Below are 20,363 nucleotides of genomic sequence, written 5' to 3' on the forward strand. Positions count from 1 at the left end.
ACACCTGACATGCCTGCCAAATCCCTTACATTCAAAACCTTCTTGAGACCTATTTTGCTCCCCCAGCCCAATGCAGTAATGTAATGTAAGTCCTGCTTGCAAAGAGTGTCCTTCACATCAGATCTGTGAGCCAAATCCTCAGGTGATACCAAAGGAGTGATGCTGATTTACACCAGAAAAGGCTCTGGTTCTGGAACTTCACAACCGGGATAGGAAGAAACCCTGAATGAGGCTGTCACAGAGAGTTTCTTAAATTACCCCCACCCCAGGTAGGAGGTCTGTAGCAAGAACTCCTCCCGAGCCTCTGAGTGTGAAAAACAGAACCTATTTTCTACGAAAGACCTGTAATTCTAGCCACACCGAAACACAAGGCACCCAAGAATCTCAACATGCTTCTTGATTAAAGAGGAACCAAAAGCAAACAAATGAGAACAAATTACTGGCAGAGCCCTGCAGAAACACCTTCCACCCACAGTAACAATCTTGCTTCCTCCCATTGGAGATCTTGCCCAGTCATCTTTATCCATGACATTTAAAATATATGTGTATATATAATTTTATATAAATCATATGTGTGTATATATACACACACCAATCCACTGAAATGTTCCTGCACCAAGGTACAGTCACTTGTGCTTCTCTCTTTGCAGCTGTTGACCTGCTGGTGAATCAGACGCCTGCCGTAATGAATGGATTGGAAGGAAAAAAGCTCACTATAGAGTGTAGGTTCAAGGTGGTGAAAGACTCCAGCACCATGTACAGTGTTATGTGGTATAAGAAGGGGGCTGATGGACACGAGAATGAGCTGAAGAATGGAACAGGCATTGTCACAACAGTCCTAGATTCCTCAAAGGGCCTGGCCTCTCTCACCTTGATCAAAATCAATAGGAATGACTCCGGGCTCTACAGATGTGACTTTGGTAAAAATGGTGTTGGAAATGGAACCAGAGTGACCATCCAGGGTTAATAGCAGCATTGTCCTCTCAGATCTTCACTGTATTTCCTAGGGAAGAATAAGGACCAGGAAAGGAAGAGCTAATGCTAATACTTTGCATGGTGTGATAGTGATTGGACAGGAGTTGCTGGCAAATAGAAGGAGAAGGCAAAGCTATGGAAAGATTTGCAGTGAGAAGTCAGTGATTCCCGGTGGCTTTCCAGATCCTGCCCATCTCTTTTTCCTTTCTTTTTTTTTTTTTTTTTTTTGTCATCCAAGTACTTGCAACCCTCCCCTTTTCCTGATGTCCCTTGCACAACAGCACAGCATTGCTGCCCACCAGAATTCTCTGAGCCATGTGGTGACGGGCAAATCACAAAAGGTTCAGAGGTTCGGAGAAGCACCTCCAGGTTCAGAAGCTCTTCTCGCCCATGTTGAACAGTCAATTTCACCATGATAGGCTCTCTTGTAAGAAGATTTCCAGTGTTTCCACATTTTGAGCAGGATGGAAATGCCTCTCAGTATATTGCTGGTTCTGCTTTCAGTCTTGGACAAAAACAAGAAGTGTCTAGACAGAGGACAGTCCTAAAAACCCACTCACTGCAGTACCACTATTGTAAACTGCCGTGGTTTGGACCATAACTGTAGAATACTGTATTTTTTTTAAAAAATAAGAGAAATCTTGTGGAACCTCAGCACAGGTTCCAGTTTGATTCTGGGTGAGGGTGTAAGCTGGTCCGTACACTGACACTCTCTTGCTAGGCTGTAAACACAGCCCTGCCCAGAATAACAGTTGCACCCTGATCCTCACTCCCCTGCCAATCAGCTGAAGTATTTAAAGAAACAGTTTTTCTCTCCAGCATTTCAGGCCCCTTTATGAAGCTTGGCCATTAAAATATCCCCTGTACGTGTTAAGAAGTTAACTGATGCTCTCCAGTTTGTAGCCACAGCAAGATTTCTGTGTTTCCCAGAAACAATTCTGGCCATTGACAAAAAGCAGGAAAATTACAGCTTCCTAAACATCATCTTCAAACGTCTTTTCATATAAAGCCTTTTGACACAATGTGATAAGCAGGACTCCACAGAAGAAGAGGCAAAGTGCCATAGCAAGCTCTGTATGTACTGTGGAATTCCTCTAGTCATGTGCTGGGATGATAACTCCTCTTCTGAGTCGCACAATGAGTGAATCTGATCTCTTTGCTGTCTTGTGTTCTAATTTCAGTGGAGACTTCATTTTTTCCCTCTGGAGAGTATTCCTGAACTTTTAGAATCATACGTGCTTTGAAGAGAACAACAGGAATTTATCTTGTTAGTGCCACAGAGGAAGAACCACAAAAAACCCTTCTGGGTACATGCCACTTCCAGCTACACTTACAGATCACTACAAGGGGAAATGAGGCTCCCATTAATGTGGCTTTGAAGCTCAATTTCCCTTCACATGGGAGGAGAGGTTTAGAAATGGGAGGTGTCACCAAACCCATCCCAAGAGATTAGCAAAGACAGCTGAGTGTACTTGGAGAAAGGGAAAAAGGAAGAGGACTAACTTAGGGTATGCTGACACAGCAAAGAAAAAGCCGCAGCTGGCCCATGCCAGCCAACTTGAGCTCTCGGGGATGAGGCTGCGGGGCGGTTTCATTGCTGTGTAGACTTCTGGGCTCGAGCTGTGGTCCAGGCTCTAGGGCCCTGCAGCGTGGGAGGGCAGTGAGGGGGAACTATAAGCTGCAGAGACTGAAAACAACCTCCTAAAAGTTCAGATCAGATAATATTCAGATAAGCATCCCGAGTGTGAAGGAATACACCAAATCTTTCGAGCTTTGTCCACCACCCCTGAGCTCGCATCTCACGCGCTCTCAAAAGGTGAAAAAACCTACCATAATATTAATGGTGTTATCTATGGTTATGGTGACGCTCAGAGAAATTAGTGGATTCCTGTGTTACACACTTAGATATGGGTGAGAGGGAAACTTGAGCTCAATATAGTTACTGGGGAGCGTTAGAGCACAAGGGGGCAAATGGCAATGAGGAAATTAAAACTGGCTGACGTTGGAAAGATGCTTGAGAACAGTTACCGAGCCTGGAGTGTGGGATGGGATTCGGGTCTTTGGATCTTTGAGGTTTGCACACTCTATCAGCTGCTTCAGTAGAACAGAGGAGACAAAGGAACTGCAAATTGAGAACCCAACTCCATTTCTCTTGTTTTAGAGTTGCGGACAAATTGTCCTCAGACTAATGTGTCTGGAAACAAACTCGAATTCGCATGTACAAACAAATCATCATTTCTGTACATGCATTAAACTGCCCCATGCTGGCATTTCCAGTTGTGACTCAGAACTATCACAGGTGAATACCGACATGCCAGGCTTCAGAGCATTTGCCAAGCACACCCTGATCTTGTGCTAGCTGTGTACATAGATGTAGAGAGCCAGTACCTGCCCAAGGAGTTTAAAATCGAAATAGACAAGACAGACAGAATCTGGGAAAGGAAATATTATCTCCATTTTACAGACGGAGGCTCAGGGAGACCAAATGACTTGCCTGAGGTCATACAGAGAGTCTGTGACCGTCAGAAATAAAATGAAAACAACCTAATTCCTAGTCTCCTGCTCGAACCACTACAATATACTGCCTTTCCGCACTGCCTCTGCTGTACCCATCTGCAACAGGGAGGCCTGCCCCATGGGATGGAGAGCCTGGGCTAAGCTAACCCTGATTACAGGGTAAGTCCCACCTGAGCAGAATCAGGTGCTTCCAGTACAAAAGAAGCAGGAAGTTGCTGAGAAGGGGGCAAGCCCAGGAAATGGTGGCCAAGTCTGTGGACACTGCAGCGAGTGAGACAATGCCTGCAAGGTTCTGAGCCGGCAGGGGGAAAGCTCAAGAAGCAGGAGAAAGTGAGGAAAGGTCTCCAGGCGGGGAGGCCTGGGAGAGACCCAGTCCAAGCAGGGGAGAGACTGCCAAGGCCCAGTGGGAAAGGCCTGTGGAGGAGGACAAAGAGGAGGTGCTTTTTTTGAAGCAGGAAGACAGTCCCTCGGGGAGGTAGGGCTGTGCCCAGCTGAAGTTGGGATGAAGACAGGGTGAGTTTGTGTTGTGTTGTTTTGGAGTATCAGGAGCAACACACTGCACTGGGGCCTAGAGGGCCAATATGCCCCTGGGGACTCAAGTTACTGGACTGCAGGAGGTGATGGTTTGAACTAACTTTAAACTGAGTGAGTTGTTAAAGGGTCCTGAAGAGGGGGAAATGGGTCCGGTGCTGAAAAGTGGCCTCTGGCCACAAGTTGCTGCTAGAGCGCTGTCCATGTTACACTCTCCCGTTCATAATCTCAGGGTGTCAACTGAGCATCTTCCACTTGCACCAGAAATCATCAGACCAATACACACAATATGTATTGCCGCTCCCTTTTCCCAGCACCATGTGCTCACCCCGTTGCCGGTAGTGAGAATTGTGAGCTCAGACGCAGCAATCGGCAGTAGAAATGTTGGGTCTATCATGACCGGGATGTGAGGTTTTCAAATGAGCTTTTTCCTTTTCACTTGGCAGATGGGAAGGATCCTTTAGAGCTACAACCAGCTCGGTGGATGGCCATCGAGAGTTACAGCAGAAGCTCTCTCTGTACGTATTGCCATGCCCCCACATTGCAGATGCCCCCTTGGCATAGAATCCTAGAGCCACAGGGTTAGATGGGACTGCAAGGGTCAGCTAGTCTTCCCCCCACCCCCCGCCAAGATGCAGCATTTGTTGTGTCTAAACCAGGGCGTCTGACACTTCACTGCACCGCGACCCCCTTCTGACCACAAAAATTACTACACAATGCCAGGAAGGGGGTACCGAAGCCTGAGCCTGAGCCCCATTGGCCCAGGCATGGGGAGGCGGGGGGCAAAGCCCAAGGGCTTCAGCCTCAGGCAGAGGGCCCGTAACCTGAGCCCCGCTGCCCAGGGCTGAAGCCCTCAGGTTTTGGCCCCAGGCAGTGGGGCTCGGGCTTTTGCTTTGGCCCCAGGCCCCAGCAAGTCTAAGCCAGCCCTAGCGACCCCATTAAAATGCAGTTGCGACCCACTTTGGGGTCCTGTCCCACAGTTTGACAACCGCTAAACCATCCAAGACAGATGCTCTCCAGCCTCCTTTTGAAAACCTCCAGTGAAGGCCCTTCCACACCCTCCCCGGGCCTCTGTTCCAAGCTCACAGTTAGGAAGTTTTTCCTGAGATTTACTCTAAATCTGCCGTGCTGTAGTTTGAACCCATCGACTCTTGTCCTGCCCTCCGTGGCAAGAGAGAACAACTTTTCTCCATCTTTTTTATGGCAGCCTTTCAAGGATTTGAAGACCGCTGTCATGTCCTGCAGCTTAATCTTCTCTTTTCCAAACTACACATACCCAGCCGTTGCTCATATGGCTGCATTCCATCCCTCTGATCATCTTTGTCGCTCGCCTCTGGATCTTTTCCAGGTTTTCTACCTCCTTTCCATACAGGGATGCATTCTATGCATGGATGAAGATGTTCTCACAGAATAAGAAGCAACTCTTTAGCCATAACATCAGTTTAGCTCCAGGTGCAGATGAACATTGGGGGCTGCTTCTTATCCCATCCAGTGCAATTGTGGTGCAGTGGTGAGTTAGGTTCATCACCCTCCTTAATGTTCTTATTAGAGGCCCGAGTCCTGGGAGGTTCGGAACACCCCTCTTCGGGGCATTTGGGGGAAATTTTCAAAAGTCCCTACGTGACTTAGAAGTGTAAGTCCTGTTGGCAAAAGTGACTGATTTCAGTGGGAGTTAGGTGCTGAGATGCTTTTGAAAATCCGAACGACAACTTTTGGTGCCTAAATGCCTTTAAAAATGTGGCCCTGTGTGCCTAAGACCCCTCTGAAACTTGGAGGCTCCTAAAACACTTAGGTACTTTGTTACCTTCAATTCCTTACAGGCTGAAGCCCCTATTTTCTATGGGTTACTTGTACACATCTGAGAATACATACCTGCTTTTGCCAGCAACGGTCGTTCACTCTCGGTCCTTTAGGTTGTCATTCGCTATCTCACCCCATGAAGATCAGATAGGAAAATCCTGGTACTTACGAGTAATGGTCACTTGGGTTCCGGCTCCTGACGCAGACCAGTTCCTTGCTGTGCTCCCCACCTCACACACGTACGTTCCTGTATCGGTTACGTTCACGTTCTTCAGAGCGAAAGAAACAAAACCCTCTTCCAAAGCCAGGGCTCCTGAGCCCCAGCCTTCTTCGCTCATCAGCTCCTTCTTCGTTCCCCCAGTTCCGTTGTGTTTATACCATTTCACATACAAGGTGTTGTGTTTTTTCAATACCGTGAATCTACACTCCATGGTGAGATCTGACCCTTCAGACACCTCGATATTGACTGGGGTCTGATTCACCGTCAGCTTGGGAAAATCTGCAGGAGAGAAACACAGACGATTGCACCTTGATGCAGGAGAATTTCAGTGGCAATGGCTGATGACTGGGGATGTATTGAAATAAATGTCTCCCCCTCCAGTATTTTGTGTTCTTTTCCCAGCCTGGCCATTTAACATCCCCTTCTTATCAGAGGTTAAAGTGATGGTTTCACGTAGTTCAATTCAGAGCTTTATGATGCATGGCAAGACTTCTGTTTCTGGCCAGGAACCAGCAAACCATCCCCTCATACCCACCCCCACCCCCACCCCGAATGTTCAGTCTGGAGAAGTTGCCTCCTGCAATATGGATCATTATGTGAACCAGATCTGACATAAGAAGCAGCCCCAGGTTTCACCTATCCACAAATCAGACATGAATTCATGTCTAACTACCCTGTTATCTCTCACAAATTCCAGATTCCATGCATGCAGGCAGGCTTTGAATGTACCAATGGGTGGGCATGCAACATGGGCAAGCATACGTTTAGAGACTAATTTGAGGCCACGTGAAACATTTGGCTGTGAAGGATCTAAAATTGAAACATTGTTCCCCCTTAATACCATGCTACAGGGCTCTATCTAGCAAGGAATTTAGTGTTTGTGGGCAGGCGTGGAGCACCCTCAGCTCCCCTGGAAGGTGGAACTGAAGACACTCAACACCTTCCAGGAGATGCGTGCTCTTGTTCTCATGTGCTCGCCCCCATTTCCCCAAGAAGATCAGGTAGGAAATTCTGGCCCTTACTCTCAATAGTCACTTGGGTTCCTTTTCCATTCCCAGAGAGGTTCCTTGCTGTGATCCCCACCTCACAGATGTAGGTTCCTGTATTAGATGAATTTGCATTCTTCAAAGTGAGAGAGGCAAACCCATTGTCCAAATGCAGGGTTGTCATCACATCGCTCTCATTCACCAGCTCTTTCTTTAGTCTCTCGGTCTCATACCATCGCACATACATGGTGCTGTGGTTATTGACTGTCTTGAATGTACAATTCATGGTAAATTCTGAGCCTTCTAAATCACTGAAATTGGTTGGGGTTTGATTCACCATCAGGTCGGTAATTTCTGCAGAAAGAGAAACACAGATGATGACCCCTTCGTTGAGAAATAGTTCAGTGTGCCAGCAGACAAGGGCAGATGTATAAAATGAATCTCTCGAGTCCTGACGTTCCGTTTCCCTCGCTTGTTTAGAGTTTAAACGGATGTTCTTTCGTTTGGCCCCATATAGAGCTGTATCGTGCATGTCAAGACTTTTCTGCTCTGTTTAGTGAGCAGGTAACCCCAGAGGCTTCAGTCTAGACCCTTCCAACAATGTGACTTTTTACCCAAACCTTGTATACACCTGACATCCCTGCCAAATCCCTTACATTCAAAACCTTCTTGAGACCTATTTCGCTCCACCAGCCCAATGCAGGGCAAGAGAGACAGTGGTCAATTCTCCTTCGTTACAGGAAAATGGGATTCCCTAAGGATGTGGAATGGGCAGTTCTGAGATGTGATGCACTTCTGCTGGAAATGGCAGGGGAGTGAGGATCGGGGTGCAACCGTTATTCTGGGCAGGGCCGTGCTTACAGCCTAGCGAGAGAGTGCCAGCAAGTCTTTATTTACTGGTTTTACTGGTGGAAACTTCAGCAGTTCCAGGGCTAGGCGGCAGCTGAGCAGGGGTTTTGAGGATCTCCGTGGCACCCAGATGTTGGATTTAAGGGCCTAAAACCCTGTGTGGATTTAATCCTTTAATCTCTCTGTGTTCCACTTCCCAATCCACTGTTAGTACGTCTGCCCGTTCTCCCCACTCTTGTCTGTTTAGAGTGTAAATTCGTTGGCAAAGGGGCTCTCTCACTATGTCCATGTACAGTGGAGCTGATTGCAGATGTTCTGGGAAAACTTAGCTGAGACTGAACATGCCAATGCGCTGAAGGGAACCAATTTACCAAATCTTCTACAGATTTGACTCTACTTTCGTCAAAACACACACAGGTTTCTGTTGGTGTTCCAAGCTCCACAGGGTTCAAAAAAGAACTAGATAAGTTCCTGAAGGATAGGTCCATCAATGGCTATGAGCCAGGATGGGCGGGGATGGGGATGCCAGAAGCTGGGAATGGGTGACAGGGGATGGATCACTGGATGATTGCCTGCTCTGTTCATTCCCTCTGGGGCACCTGTCAGAAGACAGGAACTGGGCTAGATGGACCTTTGATCTCACCCAGTAGGGCTGTTCTTATGTCCCACGAGCCTCAGCTCGGGGAGTCAGGGAGTCGAGTCTCGGGGCAGATAGGCTCCCCACTCTGTGGCAGAGCCAGGTCTCTAGGGGCTCTTGGTGTCTGCTAGGCTCCCTGCTTGAGCCAGGGCTCTTGGCACTTCCAGTGTCCCTGCCATGGAGCTGAAAGCCTGGAAGTTCTAGGACCAGCTCCCAGGGGGTGCAGCTGTGGGGTAGATCCACCATGCAGACTGCCCCGGGCTGGGGATCCCAGGGCTCCTAGAGTCCTGGGCCAGTGACTCCCCAGGTTGCTCTACTCCTGAGCAGGCAGCTTGTAACTGGCCTCTGGGACTCTGGAAGCCCTTGGGTCCCTGGCCCTGGTGTAGTCCTTATCCGTCTTGATTTGGAATGAAAGCCAGTTCTGAAATAATGAAACTTCTCACAAACTGAACCCGCCAGCTCTAGTGTACAGGGCCTAGCTCAGTGGGCCTGACATGTTGGTTGAGGACTCTAAGCACTATTGCAAAGCAAACGCTCAATAATAACCTATTACTGATCATACAACTTCATCCTGACTCTGCTAAACCCTTTGTGGGTTTGGGTTAGACTCTTCGCGGGCTAAACTAGAGGGATGCCCACATTTTGTTACATCTGTAGGTCAAGCACATTGCATGCACCAGGGACTCTTTGCATCCCTCTGTCCCCCACAAGGTCCCTGGGTACCACCCTCCCATTCCCCTCTATTTCAGGGACTCCCTAGCCCCCACCCTCATGCCAGGAGCTCTGTGTGTCCCCCATTTCTTCCCCTGCCCCCACCCTGTGCTACAGTCCCCAATTCTGCTCCAAGCCAGGAGCTCTGTGCCCTAATTTTCTCCCTTACCACCATTCCAGAGTCCCCCATTCTCCCTGCATGCTCGGGCCTTTGGATGTACCCTCACTCCAGCGTTATTCCCAGACCAGGTCCCCCATCCTCCCCATGTCAGGGGCTTTGTGTGCTTTCCCCTCCTCCCTTCCCCACTATTGTTATTTCTCCTCTTTCTGACTGGGACATAAATCATCCAGAGTGTCAGCATGTTACACTCTACTGGGGAAAGGAGCAGAGATGAGATGGGAATGTTTTTCTACTGGAAAGTGTTAATTGGTGCCATAAACTGGTTCTTTGATTTACACAGTTACAGAGGTGGCTTTGCTCCAAGCTGTTACTCTGCTAAACGGGGAGCAGGCACTCTGTGTCCCCCGCTTTTCCCCTTTGGGTTTTCTGATTTCCCCAATATCAACAGAGTTCTGCCCAGTGATGCCTTCAATACTCCCTGAAATTTTGGAATTGATGGGCTGCGGTGTTCCAAATTATTGCGTCACAGACAAAGAGAAATGCCATCAAGTTGAGTGCACTGTAGCTGTGTCAGTCCCAGGATATTAGAATGACAAGGTGGGTGAGGTAATAGCTATTATTGGACCAACTTCTGTTGGTGAGAGAGATGAGCTACATAGAGCTCTTCAAGCTACATAGAGCTCTTCCTCAGGTCTGGGAGAGGTCCTCCCAGCATCACAGCAAAATGCAGTGCTTAAACTCCTGCATAGATTTCCACCGCAACTTCAACAACCAACACCCGGACAGCCAGACATTAAACTCTGTGGAACACTCCCACACTAGCATCAACTTCCTGGACACCACCACCAGGTTCAACAATGGAACCCTACAGACAACCCTAGACAAGAAACCACAGATCACCCTACCTCACTCCCTTCATAAACCCCGTAACCACCCCAAACAACCAAGAAATCTGTAATCTACAACCAGGCATTCAGATAGCACAGAATACGCTCCTAGGAGAAAGTCTGGGATACACATCTTAATGCATTCAAAACTGCCTGCACCAACTCAGGGCATTCTACTAGAGCAGTAGATTGCATCCTAGAATGGGCTGTCCAAGTACCCTGAGAGCACATGCTTAAAGAAAGAAATAAAGCCCCCTCTGACTGCACACCAGTTGCTACCTACCATGCTATGCTGGAAGCCATACGGGGTATCCTCAAACAACTATAACCCAGACTCGATGGGGACCACATCCTGAAAAGTCTTTCCTGAACCCCCACTTCTGACCTTCAAACAACCCCCCAGCCTCTCCAAGGGCAACATCAGAAGCAAGCTCCCCACAGACCAGGACAGACGACTCAAAGCAGCACCAGATCCTGCCAGAACAACAGCTGCAAAATCTGCGGACATATCTCCACTGCTACAATGATCAACACCCCCCACAACACACCTTTCAAGATCCTACACAAGCCTATCACAACCTGTGGGGTACCTCATCCCACGCACTAAATGCCCCAACAACAACTATGTGGGTGAAACCAGACAATCACACAGGAAAATGATACAAGACAAAACCACCTTGTCTCCTGCGGGGAACACTTCTCACAGGTCAGATACAGGGTAGTCCTCGTCCTCAAAGGGAGCCTACACAACACTTTCAAAAGACGAGCCTGGGAGCTTAAATTCATAACTCTGCTAGACAATAAAAATCATGGACTGAACAGACACTGGATTTATGGGTTATTACAACAATCTGTAACCCCCTAACCCCTCTTTTTGTCCTATGACCCCAGAAGTGTTAACGGGCCACCCCGCCTTGAATGGTCCCTTGAAATGTGTTAACTACTTATACTAAACCAGCCATTCAACCTTGTATTTACCTGGGACACTCTGAGTAAGGGCACGTCTACACTGAAAACACTTCATCAGCACAGATGCACCACTGTCTACACAGGAGGTTCAGTCGGTGTAACTAATGACGTCGCTCAGGGGTGTGGATTTTTCACACCCCTGAGCAACGTAGTTATTCTGACATAGGTCTGTAGTGTAGACCAGACCTAAGTTTCCAAGAGCTGAAGACAAGCTCTGTGTAAGCTTGAAAGCTTGTCTCTCTCACCAAGAGCAGTTGGTCCAATAGACGATATTCCCTCACCCACCTTGTTTCTCAAGTTGCATGTAAGACCTCACAGGCGTAGCCAATTAGAAACCTCCCCCCACACCTAATCTCAAAACAGTTTTTTAATATATGGGGCTTGATCCTGCATTCCTTGTGCAGACAAAACCCCCACAGAAATCAGTGGAATGCAGGATTAGGACCATTGTACGTACCACAGAATGTCCCCCAGTTTTGCCCACTGCTCTGCCCTTTTCACCACCTGCCCCAGCTCTCTGGGACAAGGCCAGTGTCCTGAGCGCCCCCAGAAGGGTTTTGTGGAACAGAGAAGGAAATGCTGGTATTTACCATCGATGGTCACTTGGGTTCCATTCCCAGGAGATATCCCATTTTTGTTCCCAACCCCACACACGTAGGTTCCAGAATCTGTGACGTCGGCTTTCTTCACAGTGAGGGAAAGAGATCGCTTTTCTTTATCTGCTGATAATATGATTCGATCTGTTCCATTGCACACCTCTTCTGTTACATTGTTTCTGGTTTTATTCCATGCAGCAAACCACTTGACTGAATTACTGTCTGTGTTGAATGTACACTCGATGGTGAACTCTGACCCTTCCATTACACGGATACAAGGGGGCGTCTGATTCACCACTAAGACAACAATAGTATTTTCTGCAGCTCCTGAAACACAAAGTTCAGTGTCACTATTTGAAATTATTGCAACAGGAGGAAGAATTAAATCAAACAAAATTGTTTGGAAATGATCCACTGCAAAATGTTTCCATTTCTCTATAAGGAAACCAAGTGCACGAGCATGAACTCTCTACTGAAGGCCATGGCATGTAGTTCAGAGTGGGAAGGGCTCAGACTGGGCAGTTTGCACAGGCCTGCCCTACTGGCACTGTTAGCTGGCCTGCCCCTCTCGCTTCAGCCTGCCGTATGGGCTCCATGGGGCCATCGAGAGAGCACTGGGCGGCTCCTAGGGATCTAGAGAGAAGCCCAGATGCAGAGAATTGGGCCTGCAGGCCCCAAGGTGGAATGTCTGCTCCAGGGAGGCAAATCTTAACAACAATGGGCCAAACAAAGACTTGGGGAGAACAGTTCAAAGAAGGGAGATAGAGATGGGAGACAGGAGACAAAAGGAAGGTGGAGGGGGGAGAAGACTGAGGGAAAGAGAGAGCTGGGAGTGGAGAAGAGCGGATGGGAGAGAAAAAAGAGAATGTGTGCAAAGTAGGGGAGAGGGATAGAAAGATGGAGGGGGCCTAAGGAAAGAGGAAGTAAAATAGACAAAGAGAAAGGAAATGAGGTGAGGAAGGACGTATGAGATGGAAGGAAAGGACAATTAACGTTATTATTTATTTCCATTGCACCTCGAGTCCTCAACCACCAGTAGAGCCCCACTGTTGTAGGCCCTGTACGTACGTACTGTAAGAGACCATCCCTGCCCTGAGGAGCTCACTGTCTAAATAAAGAGTGGGAGAAGAAAGACACAAGGGGGGAGTCTACATAGTCCCTATACACTGGGGCACCGCCAGCCTGTTCCTGGTGTGGGGGCTATGGATGACCAGACAGAAAATTGGGGGGCTGTGATCCCCTTTGCCACAAGGCCCCACCCCTTTCAATGGCCCTGCCTCCTGGCCAGGTCAGAGGCAGGAATCGGCCAGTGCAGGGTGCTGGCTGTTCACAGTCAGTAAGAGCTGCTGAGGTTGGGGGGATCTGATGCTAGGGCCAGCAGAGTCCTTGGGGAGCAGCAACTGCGGGCCAGGGCCCAGGAGCCTGGGCTGGAGCAGGTCAGTCTGGTCTGCTTAGGGGAGCCCTGAACCCTCCGTCTGCCCTGGGCAGTGCATCCCGGTGAGCGAGGGCAACCAAAACCACACTGTTTTTGACAAAATATAAAACAGATTTATTAACTACAGAAAGGTAGATTTCCAGTGATTATAAGTAGGAGGCGTAGAGATCAGAGTTGGGCCTTGCCTACACTGGCAAATTTCTGCGCAGTAAAGCAGCGTTCTGCGCTGTACTCCCGAGGGTCACACACGGCCACGCCACTTCGTGCGCAGAAACGGCACACTTGCAGCGCTGTAAACCCCCCCCCCCCCCGATGAGGGACGTACAGCTTTCTGCGCTGTGTCTTTCTTTCTGGCGTGTCTCGTGTAGACACTGTGGTGAGTACAGCACTGATTGGCCTCTGGGAGGTGTCCCACAATGCCTGTTCTCGCCTCTCTGGACGTCGGTTTGAACTCCCTGCCCTCCCTCCTCAGGTGACCAGCCATCATCCCCACATTGTAAATTCCTTTGGCATTTTGAAAGTCCCCTTCCTGTTTGCTCGGTGATGCGTGCAGAGGTCTCAGTGCATCTTTCCAGGTGGCCAGGCCTGCTCCACGCACCAGGCGATCCCCCGCTTGGAGCAATGCCGAGCTGCTGGACCTCATCAGCATTTGGGGAGAGGAGGCTGTCCAGTCCCAGTTGCGCTCCCGCCGTAGGAATTATGATACCTACAGACACATTTCTTGATGCATGATAGAAAGGGGCCATGACCGGCATGCATTGCAGCGTAGGGTCAAAGTGAAGGAGCTGCGGAGCATCTGCCACAAGGCGCGGGAGGCAAACCGCCACTCAGGTGCTGTGCCCACGAGCTGCCCGTTCTACAAAGAGCTGGACGCGATACTCGGCGGCGACCCCACCTCCACTGCAAAGGCCACTGTGGATACTTTGTTGGCTCCTGTGCCAGTCGAGAGTGGACCGAGCCAGGAGGAGGAAATCTTGGACTTGGCTGTGGAGGGGAAGGGGGACCCAGAGGCAGAGGACAACTCAGAGGTCAGAGATGCATGCAGCCAGGAGCTCTTCTCTACCCCAGAGGAGCCGAGCCAGTCACAGCTGTCAGAGACTGGCAACATGCAAACAGGAGAGGAGGCCCCTGGTAAGTGGATCTGATTTTGAGAATCACTGAAGTGAGTTATTGGGGGTAGGAGGGTTGCAGGAAGCAGGCTTGTTTCCCAGCGCATGCCTAGTCTGAGCAGCGGAACAGGGTGTTGATTGACTCCCTCACTTCACGGGAATCTCCCTCCAAGATCTCCAGGAAACTCTCATGGAGATACTGGGCAATCTGCTGCCGCAGGTTCCTTGGCAGAGCTGTTTTGTTTCTTGCCCCATTAACGTTAACTTTCCCGCACCACTGTGCTGTCACGGGGCTGGGTGGGGGGGACCACTGCTGCACACCGGCGAGCCACACAGGGGCCAGGGTGGAAGCCGCAGTCTTGGAGAAGACCCTCCCTGGATTCCCTGCTCCCCCTCAGCAGCGAGAGATCTTCCATAATGAACACAGCCTGTGGAAAGTGTGGGGACAAGAATGATTATCAGGCCCCCCCTACAGTGCTGGCTCGCCCCAAGAGCCACGTGCCCAGTGTACAGCAGCGTCCTGGAACACTGATTTCCCCTGCCCTTGTGGCTACTCACCATGTTAGAGGTCTTGTGGCTCTTGTGTGCTTGCCTGGGGTCAGCCAGGTAGCGACAGGTGTCTGAGGACTGGCTGTGTTTTAAATCACTGAATCCACGGTCTGTGTGTTGCTAAGAATACTGCTTCTGTAAAATGTTGTGTATAAACTTCACAGAGATGACCTTGGGTGCCCAGCGTCCCTGTTTGTTATCGGCGGCAGAACGGCTGCACAGAATTAGAAAGTGGCCAAGAAGAACTAAGGAGGACTTTCTGCCGCCAGGAAACAGGAATTGAAGGAGTGGCGGGACAGTGAGAAGAGGGACCAAAAGGAGAACGCGGCGCGCCAGAACGAAGCCACGGAGCGGCTCTTAAAGGTTATGGAGCGCCACGTGGACACGCTCCAGGCGCTATGAGCATTGCAAATTGAGCAGCTCCACGCCCACGCTCCCCTGCAGCTGCTGTCGCAAAGCTCTTTCCCATGCGCCCCCCCAGACACCGCCAACACACTCTTATCAACCTCCTGGCTCCAGTCTCTACCCCCAGCCGTCCACTCCTCCCCCCTCACAGTCCAGCACTGTGGACTCCCCCTGCACTCAACACCCATCCCTCAGACAGTGCAAGCTCATTAATTAGTTTGCCACTCCTACAAAGGGTAGTAGATATGTAACAGCCCTTGTTAATCTGAGCTGAGATTCCCCCAACATTTCAGCCCAAACCACACTGATTTAGATAAAATATAAAACAGATTTATTAACTACAGAAAGACAGGTTTTTAAGTGATTATAAGTAGCAAGCATAGAGATCAGAGTAGGTTACATAAGAAATAAAAAAATTTAATCTGCAGTCTAAATTCTACAGAATAAGCAAGATTTGAATCAAGCAGTTTCTCACTCTAGTAGATGTTACAGGCAGCTCACAGTTCTTAATACACAGGCTGAATTGCCTTTCAGCTTGGGACCAGTCTCCCCAGTTCAAAGTCTTGGTCTTCCAAATGATCTTCCAGGTGTTGAGATGCAGGAGGAGAGAGGCCCCGTGGTGAAGTCATCAACCCTCACTTATACTTTCTCTCCAAGTGCTAGAACGATGCTTGCTGTGACGTGGGGTTAGGCAGTTCCCATTGCGTATGTGCCCTCCCTGAGGAGTCTCTCGGAGGGCCACTGGGAGAGTGGATTCTCCTTCCTTCCCACTCTGGCCAGTGTTCGTTGCTCCCAACCTCACTACATATTTTAGTAACGCGCACATGGCAAAAGTTGGTGACTTCAGATACAATGATAGTGCCTACAATTCATCAGGGTATTAATGTTCAACCGATCAAGATTTCTTAAATGATACCTCACAAAGCATGCATTGTACAAAACATCGAATCGTGTCACCATGGTGAATATGGGAGTTCCAGGGTGCTATTTTGAGGTACAGAGTGAACATGAAGAAATTGAGCTCACGAAAGTTTATGCTCAAATAAATTGGTTAGTCTCAAAGGTGCCACAAGTCCTCCTGTTCTTTTTGCGAATACAGACTAACATGGCTGCTACTCTGAAACAGTAGAACATGGGGGTTTGGCCAGATCGGGCCCTCTGCGCTATTTCCAAAGGTGTGCCTCGCTGGCTGCACTGGTATTTATAGCCGTGCTACCTGGGCGTGTAATGTCTGTCCGCGCCACACTGCCGTGAGGGTAGATGTGCCCTGCGTGAGAGGAAGAACACCATGTCCAGAAATACCAGATTAGCGATGATGATTGAATCCCTAAGTAATGTGCAAAACAGCTCTTTCTATCGCTAGAGCAGTCACGTTTGCACGCATGCAGCCTGAGACAGGACTGCCACGAGCAGAGGGCAGTGGCTTGGCCCAGGCCAGGAATGAGTGGGTGAGGAATGAAGAGACAGAAGCAAAGAAAGTCGAGGAATGACCTATTTTTGAGGTTGTGATGATGATGACTTATGCGTCTTCTAGTGACACCCAGAGGATTCGGGCCACATATTGCCAGGCCCTGTACAAGCAAACAGAAGAGACAGTTTGCCAAATCTAAAACCGGTCTGGAAATTTCCCCCCTCAATTTCCTAGGCCTCAATTAGCCCAAATATTTAGGGAAATATAATCAACTGTAAAATGTTAAGCTGTTCAGGGCAGAGTTGGACAGTAGCCGTATCAGTAAACTAACGCATACACACAATAGAGACAAGTGCCACGCTTAGGAAGGAAAAATCAAATGCACAACTGCAAAATGTGAAAAGGATCTGGGGGTTACAGTGGATCACAAATTAAATATGAGTCACCAATGTGGCACAGTTGCAAAAAAGGCTCAGATCAGTCTGGGGTGTATTAACAGCAGTGATGTGTGTAAGCCACAGGAGCAATTGTCCCGCTTTGCTCAGCACTGGTGAGGCCCCAGCTGAACTTCTGTGTTCAGTTCTGGGCAGTGGGCACCACACTTGAGGAAGGATGTGGACAAAGTGGACAGAGTCCAGAGGAGAGCAACAAAAATGATAGAAGGTTTCGAAAACCTGACCCAGGAGGAAAGGTTGAAAAAACTGGGTATTTTTAGTCTTGAGAAAAGAAGACTGTTTTCAGGCCCACCTCCAGTCTTCAAATATTAAGAACTGTTTTAAAGAGAACTGAGATCAATTGCTCTCCGTGGGCACTGCAGGTAGGACAAGGCCTAGTGGGCTTAATCCTCAGCAAGGGAGATTTAGGGTAGATACTCGGGAAAACTTTCTAACTATCCGGGTAGTTAAGCTCTGGACTAGGCTTCCAAGGGAGGTTTTAGAATCCCTGTGCCTGGAGGTTTTTAAGAATTGGTTAGACAAACACTTATCAAGGATGGTCGAGGTTTACTTGGCCCTGAGTCAGCATAGGGAGCTGGACTTGATGAATTCTCAAGGTCCCCTCCAGCCCTATGCTTTTATGATTCTCTACCAGTACCTTCCGACTCCTTTCCCCCAAATGCAAGCTCTGTGGGTGGAAGGAGCAATGCAGCCAGGCCATGCCGCCCTCGTTTCCCATCCAGGGGAGTTTTGGAATGGGAGGAAATCTTATTGAATGCAGACTGCATAAAATGACGTAAGTTCACAACCCAGATAGTTTCCCTCAGAAAAGGAAAGTTCAGACACCACTTGTGCCATGATACCAGATACTTCACAAGGCAGAAATACGCAGATAAGCTAAGCACCGTTTTGCAGTATAAAAATCACTCATTCCATAGTAATTAACCTTTAAATTGCTTAGTGTCTTAAAACAGAATTGGCAGCTAAAAAGACATTATGTGCTCTGCAATTTTAGATGATATTCAGATGTCTTTATAGTATTTATTGTATGAGTTAGATGGTTCCTGCACAACAAAACTATACCAAAAATCCAATTCCCACCTTTCCAGCTGCTTGGATTTACAGAGACACAATCAACTTGAAACCTAGTCAATGGACAAACAAATAAAGTGTGAGTATTTTTAGGCACTACCCATGCCTCTGAGTCTCCCCTACCAGTTTTTGTGGTTATAGTCAAATGAGCTTGTTTTTTTCCAAGTGAAAGACCCATGCAAATTGCAAGTGTAGCTGGCTAAAGCCATGATCCTGAATCACTGCCACACAAGCAGACCCTTGTGCCTGCGCGGATCTGATTGATCTAAAACAACTAAGCAAGGGAAACCGTGAAACTGGCCGTACAAAAGTTGTTGTTAAATGCATCAAGAAAACCAATTTTCAAAAATATATAGTCATATTTATCTCAAATCTCTTTCATTTATATTGCTGGTACAGACTAAAATAAGTTCAAAAGTTTTCAAAAAGATGTGTGATTCCACCCCCCCCCCTTTTTTTTTTAAGTTGATGGCAAACTAACTAGGATAAAAAGAAGTTGGGAACATTGGGGCGGCTCAAGCGTCTAATCCTGCACTCTTTGAAATGGCCAAACCAAAAATCCAAAGAGAAAACCCCCCAAATCCAAAGACAATCAGAAACCTGTATGTCATTGGCTCACACCATTCACTCTGCCAGTTCCCATGTGCTTCGGGTATCACCCGCTTACAGAGCTTCTATGAGTACCCTGGGAGAAAGGGTTTTATTGGGTTTCTTTCTTTCAGAAGCTTTTACTTTGCAAGCAATGGAGACTCCTGACTCTGACACCGCAATGAAAACACATCATTCAAAGGGGAAACTCACCCATACGCAGACAAAGGTGGAAGAGCAAAGGCAGAAAGATGTTTGCCAGCTGGAGGCTCATGTTGGCTTGTACAATGTAGTCTTTCCTTGGCATAGACTCTGCAGCCGCCACTGTACAACAGGGCCTTCTATGAGCCACTCGCTGAGTCTGAGGTTTCCTGTCTCTCTCTCTCTCTCTACCAGAATATTCACTTCTTGAGCCTGGGATGTCAGCGAATGCTCACGCGCCCTCTCTCTCCTGCCACTATTCTGGAGATTGCTCTGTCTCTCCGCTCCCCCCTTTTCTCGCAGTTAGTTCCCCTTTCTACTCACATGCTTCCTCTTGTACTGGTTCCTTGCCATCACATATGATTTCGTACGTTAGTTCTATTTGTCGCTAGGTTCTGTATGCAGTTTCATGCTTGGTCAAAGAGAGAGCCAAAAAATTGTCCAAGAGGACTTTATTTTCAGCGGTGGCTTTCACAGGTCACTGTAATGTCTCCTAGAAACCTGCACCCAGCGATTCTAGTGACGTCTAGTGCCCCCACTCACTGTGACGTCAGGAGTATCTGGAGTGACAAGTCAAAGGGAGATGTTGCGAAACAAGTGTGGATCTAGTAGTGAGGGCCAGGGCTGCCCAGAGCAGGGGGCAAGTGGGGCACTTTGCCCCAGGCCCCCGGGCCCCGCAGAGTACTAGAGTATTGCGACTGTTTTTTATGGAAGGGGCCCTCGAAATTGCTTTGCCCCAGGCCCCCCGAATCCTCTGGACGGCACTGAGGGCAGCTTCCTGAGTGAGCCTGCTGCCTCTCGACACTTGGAAGGCCCACCCCGACATCTGTGCTCCTACTGGGGTCAGTGGCAAGACATTCAGCAGGTGCTGAATTTTTGTAGAAGACAAAACCGTGTGAGTCTGGGCTTTAGGGATTACGACACAGTCAGGCCGGACAGCTGCCGGAGGGGCTAGGGAACCAGCTATGTTAGCCCTAGAATGCTAAAGGCCCTTTTCCCTACAAGCTGGGAAGGGGTTACTTCAGGTCAATTAGGGACACCTGAGTCCAATTAAGGGCTGCCTGAAACCTGTTAAAATCTCTCCTGCAGGGGCGGTGGAGAGACAAACGGCTGCAAGGTTGAAGGCAGCAGGGGGATAGGTTTCTCCAGTGTACAGCCTGCACCCCTCCCCATAGGGGAGACACCCAAAACCCAGCGCCTGTTTAGGGGAAGGACTGGTGCTCTGGGGCCAGTGACAGGACAACACCTGCCCCAGTGAGGGGGCCAAGGCAAGGTATTCCCCTTTTGTTTCGGTGCATTATAAATTTTTTCCCCTTTGTTTGGCAGAGGAGTACTCTGCC

General features: G+C 48.8%; 1 protein-coding gene across 2 annotated transcripts in view; it reads right to left on the bottom strand.

Annotated features, from left to right (window-relative positions):
* Positions 1 to 19,300, bottom strand: part of LOC140896520 (cell adhesion molecule CEACAM2-like) — a 31,447-nt gene extending 12,147 nt beyond the window's left edge. For both annotated transcript variants that reach the window (XM_073308445.1, XM_073308444.1), the window contains exons 1-4: positions 19,036 to 19,300; positions 11,794 to 12,126; positions 7,066 to 7,383; positions 5,993 to 6,322 (exon numbers count right to left, since the gene is read on the bottom strand). In XM_073308445.1, coding sequence (XP_073164546.1) covers positions 5,993 to 6,322; positions 7,066 to 7,383; positions 11,794 to 12,126; positions 19,036 to 19,129 — 1,075 coding nt within the window. In that variant the 5' untranslated portion in view covers positions 19,130 to 19,300. The remainder of the gene's footprint in view (positions 1 to 5,992; positions 6,323 to 7,065; positions 7,384 to 11,793; positions 12,127 to 19,035) is intronic.
* Positions 19,301 to 20,363: the final 1,063 nt, after the last annotated feature.

The sequence above is a fragment of the Lepidochelys kempii genome, chromosome 12 (assembly GCF_965140265.1).
Source record: "Lepidochelys kempii isolate rLepKem1 chromosome 12, rLepKem1.hap2, whole genome shotgun sequence".
Lineage (NCBI taxonomy): Eukaryota > Metazoa > Chordata > Testudines > Cheloniidae > Lepidochelys > Lepidochelys kempii.